This window comes from Balaenoptera acutorostrata, chromosome X, assembly GCF_949987535.1.
Source record: "Balaenoptera acutorostrata chromosome X, mBalAcu1.1, whole genome shotgun sequence".
In the NCBI taxonomy this organism is placed as follows: Eukaryota; Metazoa; Chordata; class Mammalia; order Artiodactyla; family Balaenopteridae; genus Balaenoptera; species Balaenoptera acutorostrata.
Window position 1 is genome coordinate 114,807,043 of NC_080085.1, and position 10,152 is coordinate 114,817,194.

At 43.4% G+C, this 10,152-nt stretch overlaps 1 protein-coding gene and 1 long non-coding RNA gene across 3 annotated transcripts; both read right to left on the reverse strand.

Annotated features, from left to right (window-relative positions):
• Positions 1-270: 270 nt before the first annotated feature.
• LOC130706389 (uncharacterized) lies at positions 271-2,373 on the reverse strand. The gene is made up of 2 exons (XR_009006668.1): positions 1,377-2,373; positions 271-668 (listed from the first exon to the last, which is right to left on the reverse strand). It is a non-coding gene; the product is annotated as an uncharacterized LOC130706389 (long non-coding RNA).
• A 1,995-nt stretch (positions 2,374-4,368) lies between these two features.
• Positions 4,369-9,688, reverse strand: RAP2C (RAP2C, member of RAS oncogene family). Of its 2 annotated transcripts, none has more exons than XM_057538193.1 (3): positions 8,124-8,338; positions 7,177-7,991; positions 4,369-4,687 (listed from the first exon to the last, which is right to left on the reverse strand). In XM_057538193.1, the coding sequence occupies exons 2-3, from the start codon at positions 7,447-7,449 to the stop codon at positions 4,409-4,411; spliced, it is 552 nt and encodes a 183-aa protein (XP_057394176.1). In that variant the 5' UTR covers positions 7,450-7,991; positions 8,124-8,338; the 3' UTR covers positions 4,369-4,408. The 2 variants fall into 2 exon arrangements, with proteins under 2 accessions (XP_057394176.1, XP_057394175.1); XM_057538192.1 differs by lacking the exon at positions 8,124-8,338 and adding an exon at positions 9,575-9,688 and having other exon boundaries at positions 4,370-4,687.
• Between the last annotated feature and the right edge of the window lie 464 nt (positions 9,689-10,152).

Below are 10,152 nucleotides of genomic sequence, written 5' to 3' on the forward strand. Positions count from 1 at the left end.
TGACAAACGAGCATTTAAAGTAAGCTATTTTCTCCAAAGTGATAAGCAAGATAGGGCAGGCGGGAAAAAAGGATCTATCTAAACTGTAACTTCAACAATAGAATTCCACCCCAGTGTTTTACTGATATGATTAATATTTAACTTGGATATGAAAATGCCAGCATTTTAAAGTACAAAATGTGATTTAATTTTCATGATTTCCCCCTCACATCTGCTAAATCCCCGGCATATCATATCTAATTAAAAGCTGGAAAAAAAGATTAGAAACAATTCTGATTCCACATATTTATTTATTAAAAAAAAACCCTGAAAATGCTGATCAATTCCACTGTGTTTAGAAATAGTAAGGCCAGCTAGACTAAAACGACATTCATAGATGGTTCAGCCTTTCAGGAGCCTTTGTTAACATCCCGGGCATTCTGCCGCCACGTGAAATGATGTACTAGTCTTGAATCAAGAATCTCCCTTTTTCTTCGGGCTGACATATATAATGAACTGAGGCTGACATAAATAATGATCTTTGTTCTTTCAGTTTGATTCCCGGTGTTTGGTACTCTTATGCACCACTTACTCTCGTTGAGAGAACCCGTCCATAATACACGGAGAAAAATAGGATAAAATCCTGCAGGAGACCTTCAAGCTGTAGTAAAGAACACCTTCTTTTATTCCTGTTTTTTTTTAAAAAAAATAATAATAATTTTTGTCAATACTGGACTGAGATACAGGAATCCTCGAAAAAATAATCTTTAAAGAAATTCTATTTGCCAAAAGAGTATTTACCAAATGATCACATTTAAGGAATAACTTTACTGTACTTCCCACCTTTCAGGGAATTAACAGAATATTTTTAGGATACTATTTTGTTTCTTTCTGGCATTCCCTCTGTTTGGAAATCACCTCTACCCCTCCCCCCATCCACTCAAATCCTACCCATTCTTCAAGGCCTGACTCAAATGCTACTGCTCCCCAGTTCCTCTAAATCAGTGGCTCTTAACCAGGGGCAATTTTGCCCCCCAGGAGACACCTGGCGATGTCTGGAAATATGACTGTTCATCACAACAGAGGGGCGGGGGGAACGCCCTTGGCATCTAGTAGGTGGAGGCTAGGGATGCTGCGAAACGCTCTGCAATGCACAGGACGCTCCCTACGGCAGAGTCCTGAATGCTGAGAACCTGCGCTAGCTGACCGTGGTCTCTCCTTTCCCTGAAACCCCACAGCACTGTGAGTTACTTCTTTTATAGTATTACGAGATTATTAACAAAACACTCATCAGTCTCAACGACAGTATCTCACAACAGCCAAATGTCAACTATTTACACCAATACAGAGGAACGATGATACAGTTAATGAAACCAAGACAGGGCTGCAACACTGACCTGGGTTTCTATTATACTTCTGCTGCACAGTAAATGAAGTCCTTCAAAGCAGTTGACGGCAGGCTCCTCAGGTCAGTAAGGAAACCAGCCACGAAAGCAGTGCATAAGGAATCTGGCATTGCTTCCGAACTTACAGTAAGATTACTGCCAGTGGGAGGGTGAAAGGTGAGGAAACAATCCTGGGAGCCATGCAGATAAACAGGTGTTGGGCAACAGACTGGTGACTCAAATTGAAGGGTGGTAAGAAATAAATGTGAGGAATTATCAGCAGTAATGCTTACAGCATTAATATATTTTCCCTTTCAATTAAGAGAAACCAACTTACAACAATCACAGTTCTTCTGACTTACTTGAGTCTTACTATCTCTAACTTGGACAAGGTACTCTTCTAAATATTAAGGACAAACATTTCCCAAATCACCTTTATTTGTCAAAGTTTGATCTTCAATCTAAATCTGGGACTGACAGACTTCAGAGCTCTATGACTCAAGCTATAGGACTCAGAATCCATCACCTATTTTTTCAAATAAATAGTAAGCAAGCACAACCACACACTTTATGGACCTCCGATTACAGATACCTGTGCACATCAGTTCAATTTTATTTGATAGCAAAAAAACCCACTGCATATAGTGTGCTTTGTTCTAAAAGATCTTGGTCAGGCGACTCCCTATAACATTTTCAGAAATCCAGCTGATTAGATATTTTATTTCAAGACTCACACCTTCAATTGTGTATTCTGCTTATAAAAACCAAACAAAAACTACACAGGCAACTTAACCCATTATTATAAAAATGAGCAATTATTGTTATTAATATTTTCTGATTTTAGTACCTTAGTTAACAAAAAATATAAACATAGTTTCCTTGAGATATTAAAAAGTCTACTTAATCATTCTTGTAGGTAACCAAACAGATTAAAAGTAATTTAGATCACAAAAGCTGCAAAATGAAATAAACTCAGAAATAACTCAGAATAAGAAATCTTTAAAAATAGCTTTAGGGGCTTCCCTGGTGGCGCAGTGGTTGAGAATCTGCCTGCTAATGCAGGGGACACGGGTTCGAGCCCTGGTCTCGGAAGATCCCACATGCCACGGAGCAGCTGGGCCCGTGAGCCACAGCTACTGAGCGTGCGCGTCTGGAGCCTGTGCCCCGCAACAGGAGAGGCCGCGACGGTGAGAGGCCCGCGCACCGCGATGAAGAGCGGTCCCCGCACCGCGATGAAGAGTGGCCCCCACTTGCCGTAACCGGAGAAAGCCCTCGCACGAACCGAAGACCCAACACAGCCAAAAATAAATAAATAAATAAATAAATAAAGTAGCTATAAAAAAAAAAAAAGTCTTAATAAAAAAAAAAAAATAGCTTTAGACATTACTCATTCGCCAATTTGACTAAGACAGTGGCCCTCTACATGTGAGACCAATTTTATTCAGTTTCCTTCCTATAGCTGTCTACATTAATGACGGAAAAAAACTGGGAACATTTTGCAGGAGCTGGTTAATTTTTTATAAAGATGATAAAACTAAAATGCATACACTTAACGTCATTTGCCTGGTTAAAAGTGTCAGAGAAGTAGAGCATAATGGTAAAGATGCGACACCACACAGAACTTGCTCAAACTTGAAGCTGGCTTACAATTTAAGAAGAGACATTGTGGTATCAAGAACCCTGGACTCAATCACCTACATAGGCCTGTTCCTGCCTCAAAAAAATATATTGCAAGTGTGATGATATCAACAAAACATATGCTGGGCTACAGTCTGCACAGTGACACCATATGATAACAGATGGAGCTAGGTATAAGACAATGAATGTGTTTTCATCTCATTCTGGTATGCTCAAAAACTGATGAGTGAAAGCATTTTGAATAAAGCACTGTTGTCATCCTTCATTTTCAAAGATGACACTAGCTGACAGAAGATCTTGTCTGAAAAGATAAATTAGGGACTGTTAGTCTTTTCTCCAGGGAGCACATATAAAGCCAGACCTTTGATTAGGAATCATCTCTGCGATCTGAAATGACTGTTGCCATTTGCAACACTGCCTCTTAGACTTGAGGTCAGTCTTGGCTCAAAACAATCAATTCCATTCCTGATATTGTCAGGCTAGTCTGGCATTTTCTGTGGTTTCTCAGTCATCCAGGATATTTGTTGTCTTATCTTATAATCTAAGTATTATTGTCTAAGTGAGACTACCTGCCCAATTACAATCTAGATTAAAAGATCATGACATGAATAAAATAATCTCATTTTAAATGCTCACTAAGTTTTATATAACCTTACTTTTCCAAAAACACATTCATTAAAAAAACCTTTATTAAGTTATTTAGCCCAGTGAAAGGTTTGAAGATTTTACTATTGTTCTTATTAACTCCACTCCGTTCTAAACACATCACAGATGATTTCACCAGATTCTCATCTGGACCATATATTCATAATGAAGTCAAGGTACATTGTGGCACTGTAATTTATTATTATCAGAGGTCACTTAAGTCCCTCCAGTGCAAGGTACAGATGAACTTGATTAAATAATCATCCTGTAAATCTAGCACTTGGGTGATTAGTAAATTGATGATTTCAATTACAGCAGCTCTCCAGCCCGGGATAGAAAAGCAAAGAAAACACAAAACTAATCATCTTCTCAAGTTATTACTGGATGCTCTCCCATGCATTTTGGATGCTACATCACCAAAACAGGGAAAAGGTGTATCATTCTTTAACTTATCCCACCCAAAAGGAATGTTACCAGAGAGAGAAGAACAGTAAGTCGCTTTAAAAAACAAATCTTGGTGATGGGAATACAGGCAATTTCTTACCTTCATTTTACTAATCTGTAATTTTTTCGATTTTCTACATTGAATGTTGACTATTTTGCGCTAAGGGAAATATTATTTTAAAAATAAAGAAATTTAAGGTAGCACAATGTGTATTATTAGTATTACCCAGCTTTTTGTTCCACTTGACCAAAAACATAAGGTTCCATCAACAACTAACCTGCTCGGTATGGCCATGATTGAGGTTATCTTTTTTTTTTTACTGGACAACGCAAGTTGTACAACACTGATCTTGCTTCTCGGGCAGGGAAGAATAGTTCATTTGCCTGACGATCTCGGCAAAAAGTTCATCCACCATTGATTTACTTTTTGCCGATGTCTCCATGAAAGGACAGCCCCATTCTTGAGCCAGAGCTCTGCCTTCTGAAGACATAACCTCTCTTTCTGGTTCCAGATCCACTTTATTTCCTACTAGGATCAGTGGGACTTTTTCATATCTCTTCACTCTGACAATCTGATCTCTCATTGGCTTGATATCCTATGTAAACAGTCACAAAGAGAAAGGAAAAAAATTATGCTATTTGCATAACCATAAAAGAAATATTGCAATATTGCAAGAAGTCATCCTTCAGTAAGTAGAGAAAGCTGAATCCAAAATAAAACCACACACCCAAATAGAGAAAATGTCATTTTCTCCATTGAAGTAGGAACTAGATAATTTCCACAGACCCTACCTGCTGGATTTCTGTCAAGAATATAAAATGTAGGTTGCACACTAACTTTAGGGCTCATTTAATCACTTCTTTCCCTCAGTCGATACTGATGTAAAAAGCAAATTCCCAAATATGATGAATCCATTTGTACAAAAGGGTGTCTGGCCATGTCCTTAAACCTGCCGGCTTGTCATCACTCCTGATAACACCTGTTATCCTAGCACAGGATGGCAGCATCTATGCATTCCTAGCCATTTAGCAAGAGCGCTTGAAAGTGTTTTAGGTGGGAGCAAAAACACTGCTTTGTGTCTAGAAGACCAAAGTTAAAAACAGATTCACACACTTCAATGTTTCATTTTAAATGTAACGGTATGCCTTTATCCTCAAAGTACACTTCAATGTTAGAAATTACTGTACACTAGTGAGCAGCTCCTGGGAGGGACAATGCAGGGGGGAGACTGGGCGGGAAGAAGTAAACTTTCCTTTGCCTATGTTCGGGTTTACAACTTAAATTTTCTCCCACGTGTATTACTTTTTCTAAGTAATTACAATTAATTACAAAACATAAGAGCCTTAACAATTCTCTAGGAGGGTGAACTTTGGGGGGGCGGGTAGTACTGATTTAAGACATGTTATAGATTTAATACTAACATTACAGTTTTTTGGATTTTTTGGTAACTTAAAAGATTTGACTTAAATATAACACGTGTTTAATTTGAATAGTTACAGAGCACAGTATTCACTTGCAGGATGAAGGAAAAACAAGGGACTGAAAATTTACAAAAACATACAGTCATTTGACATTTGTAACAATTTTGTTTGATCACATATCAATTCAGTCTTCTAGGTTAAGCTTCTTTTCCCTGTGTCCTTATGGAAACACAAGTTCAGCTGAGATTCCAAATTTATGGCATTTGGGCTTAAAAGAGTTTAAGTCTCCATTGAAATAATGGCAGTTTTTCACTCTCTATTTATGTGTATAAAAGAAGTAGCTATAATGGATATCTTATGAAAAACCCTTCAAAAGACTGCCAGCCTCAAGAGAGTCAGCTAATAGAATAACAAATGTCCCAAGGATCCTTTAGAAAGAAAACGCCTGTCAAATAGCACCTTTGGCACATTGGTACTTTCTGGTGAAAAATGCTTTTATAATAGTAATGTTTTGGAATTTAAGCCTACATAAAATGAACTTTAGTTTGGTCACAATAACTTTGTTTCATTTACCCACAACTTATTATCTTTAAAAGAAAAAAAAATCCTGAAGTTGCTATTCTGGTTACTGGAAAAGCTCACTATAGTACTTTAAGTTAAAATACTAAGAAAAGTGGAATTAGTACATTGGCTTGGCTAAAGCACTTAATGTCTCTTAAGTAAGCAACATTAGTGCATACCTTTAAATGCAAGAAAAAAATATCCATTTCCTAAATCAATGGAGGTCAATATAACGGGTCAATATGAGGTTATTTATTTTCAAGGAATAAATAGCAACATTTATTGCATCTCTTAAAATAATGTTAAACCTCCAGTCTGTCTTCCAGTGAAGGACACGACAGATTTTCCGAAGAAATTGGACCACCTCCAGTTCGGCCACCGGCCGGGGGTTAGAAATCTGCACTTGTTCAGTGTTCCCAGTTCCACATATTTTCTATAAATATTGTCAATGTTATCAGAAACGATTTGGATGAACTGCAAAAAAGGAGAGTCATTCTAGATTTTTGTTCGTTATTAATTCTAGGTACTAGTCTTTTCAATTAGTGACTTCCCTTCACACGCCCCAAGTAAGTAAAATGCCTAGAAGGCAGGTCTTGAGTTCTTCATCTTGCAGCACTAAGATTTATAAATCTGGCTGAGAGACTTGGCTGAGAACAGAGAGGGGGAGGGGGGAAGCAGACGCAGAGGAGTTATCTGTGCAACAGATAATCGGCTCCAAATAATTTTCCTTCTGAAGTGCTCTATTTGCCCGAGATTATCTTTTAAATGTTGTTTTGTTGAGGACATTAACCAAGACTTGTTGACTTGAACAAGCAACTTCAGAAGGCTATATAGTCCAGGCTAAATATACACAAGCTGACATTTCTTTTTCACTTCTCTTTCACTTAAAAATAACTTTAAAACATTTGTTGACGGTTGAGACTTTAGTCCTCTCTACAGAAACAACTCGATACTTTTCCGTGCCAGGAGTAACCTCAAAAATGCGCCATGTCTAACTTTCAAAAGCAAAACACAGTCATTTACGCACGGTGCAAGCAAACCAGAAGTAAATGTAGGATTACCACACCCCCTTCTAACAAATTACAAGACTTGGTTTGGTTACCTGAAAAGACTGTTGATTAACCAGACTATAAACCAGGATGAAACCTTGGCCGTTTTTGATGTACAGATCTCTCATGGAGGCAAACTGCTCAGTTCCTGCGGTGTCCAGAATTTCCAGCACGGAGGGGGAAGAGTCCACTTCGATCTCTTTGCGGTAGAAATCTTCAATGGTGGGGTCATATTTCTCAATGAAAGTCCCAGTGACAAACTGCACAGTCAGGGCAGATTTGCCAACCCCTCCGCTCCCTAACACCACTACCTTGTATTCCCTCATGAGTCTCACCTTCCCCAACTCCTACCAGAGGGAGGGAAAAATTACACCCCGCTCGCTGCGGCGCGGCTCTGGGAGGCGGAAGGTGGGCGGAAATCTGCGAACCCGGGAGGAGAGTGCAGAGCAGCCGAGGGCCCAACGAGGGAAAAAGAGGAAGTTAAAGGAGGGGGAGGGGAAAGAGCGAAGTGTCGGGGTGGGTGGGGATGGGATGGTAATGCCCTTCCTATAGGAACTGAAGCCCAGGCAGGGGGCGTGGGGAGAGGGCGAGCCCGGAGCAGCCCGGAGTCTGGGGGAGGCGAGGCGCGCCCCCCGGAGGGAAGGGGTGGGCGCCGCAGGACCGACGGGGGCTCCCGCGGGAAGGCGGGCGTCGGAGGAGCCCGCGGCCGGGGGCTGCCCCGTACCCCTCCCCCGCCCTTCACACAAAGGGGCCCAGGGACCCCGCTTCCTGCTCGCGCCGCCGAGCCGGCCCGGGCCTGTGTGCTCTGCTCCAGTCTCTGCTGCCCGGACGAGTCTCTGGGCCGCGGCTCCCGCGGGCGTCGTCCGGCCTGTGATGGGGCGGGGAGAGGGCGCGCGTTACCCGCCGGACCCCCGCCCGGCCCAGCCGGGCAGCCCGGCCGGCCGCCTCCCCTCCCCTCCCACCGGACCCGGCCACCGCCGCCAACACCGCCGCCGCTTACCCTGCCGTCCGCACCCGCCCGGCCGCCCGGGAGGCTCTGTCACGCCAAGGCCATGGCCATCGGCCGGCTCCTTGGTCTCACCGCCGCCCCTGAGCTGCGGCTCGCAGAGGGAAAAGGGGCGGGGGCCGTCCGGCGGCGGCGGCCGCTGGGACTCCAGGCGAACCCACCTCTTTTTTTTTTCTCACCCCCCACCCCCCCACCGCACACACCCGGAAGGGTTTCCCTGACACACTGGTTGAGGTGCCCCAGTTCCCCGAGACTGGACGGGATCACTTCCGGTGGGGAAAGTCCCACCTCTCCGGGGCGAGCCGGGTGGCGCTGGGGCCGCGCCCTGCTGGGCGAGACGGCCAGGGGACGGTTTCGGGTCGGGGCTACGGCCTTGGCGAAGGGCCTCTCCCAGAACCTCCGGCGTCCTCCCTTTTTCCGCCCGGCTGCCCGCAGCTGCTGTTCCTGCTGCCGATGCTGCGGACAGTCCCACCCCGACCTCGCGGAAGCCCCTCCGCGTCTCAGCTGCCCCCGGCCCGGCCTGAGGACTCGATCCGCTCTTGGCGGATCTAACGACCCGGAGAACGCCAAACATCTCCGGACTAGACGCGGAAGGGAAAATAAAACAGCCAAGAAAGTTGATTCTCTTTGCTGGTATTCCTTCCACTTGACATTTTTCGGAGAAACGCGTGCAAATTAGCCTTCGACTTCGCTAATGGTTCTGATTTCCTCTGTGGTGTGTTTTATTTAGCCGCGCCTGACAAATAATTAAACACACACACGGTACTTTTATCATCTGGCAAATCTGCCTTGTCTCCATCAGCAAATGCCAAAGTCATTCCTTTCTTTCTTATCACCAGGCTCGAAAAACAACAGGATTAGAAGTAGACTTTACGGTACTCTAACTCAGCTTTGCCCCATTTTTGATTCCAACCGCTACGCAGCAGGGAAGCCTTGATTGAAAATTGTTTAGGCCAGCAGACTAACTTCTTTTAATCTTTTCATTATCTGCAGGCACAGCAATTTGCATGGCTGGCTCTTCCAAGTTAAAGTTTGTTTTAACGGCCATCCTTCATAGTCTTTGAAATTCAGAAGCAAAGGACTCGGGTTAAACACACTAAGTTTCTATTTTTAGATAAAATTGGTACTTCTTACATATCTTTCCCTCTGCTTTCTATTTGTAAACTTTGTGTCAGATCCACAGAGCCCCAGGGTCCCAGAAGCCTAGGTTATATTTTAGGCATGTCACTCCCTTTTTGATTCAGGCATGCACCCAGAAACCTGAGTCAGTGGCCAGTCGAGTTAAGTTGACCCCAAATCCCCTTAACTTGTAAGCCCTAATGGCTGAACTGTATAAATAGGGATTTATTACCAAACCCAAATTGTTAGACATTAGACAACAGACAAATTACAGTCGTGTGAAGTCCCACTGTGTCTCTCCCTGAGTACTCCCCAATGTCACTTACAGTATCCAAAGGACAGTTTAGCTCAATTTCTCCTCAGCCTAGGGTTGGTGTCATCTGTCCCGCGAAGTCTCCGGCTCTGGCTCCAGCTGGCCTGAGTCCCGCCTGATATCTGAGGCACTGCCCTCTGCTGGAAGAGGTTTGGTCTATGAATTATGAGTCTCCTCGTAGGTCACTGCTCCTTCCACACGTGCTGTTGCCTGATTTGGAGCTCTGCTGCCCATCTCCCTGGCTAGCTGTCTCCAGACTGTCTGGGGGAATCCACAGCCCTGCACCAGCCCTGCTTGTAACTGAGTCTGGAAATTCCTCTTCTGATCCAGCAATCAGTGCTGAGCAATTGTAGCAAGTCTCTGCTGTTACTAAACTGGCAAAACAGGGTGCCCTTCTTGTTGGGGTGGTCCCACCTGTTGGCGACTCTAATGTGAATGTGTTGGCCAGAGTATTTTGGAGAGAATTCTTCGTTTCTCCCCGCAGGGAAACATACTCCTACCCTCGGTACAGAGTCCGACTGGGTCACTCTCATCGACTACAGAGTAGACAAATGTCACACAGTCTGAAGATCCTTCTAAACTTTCTTAGGA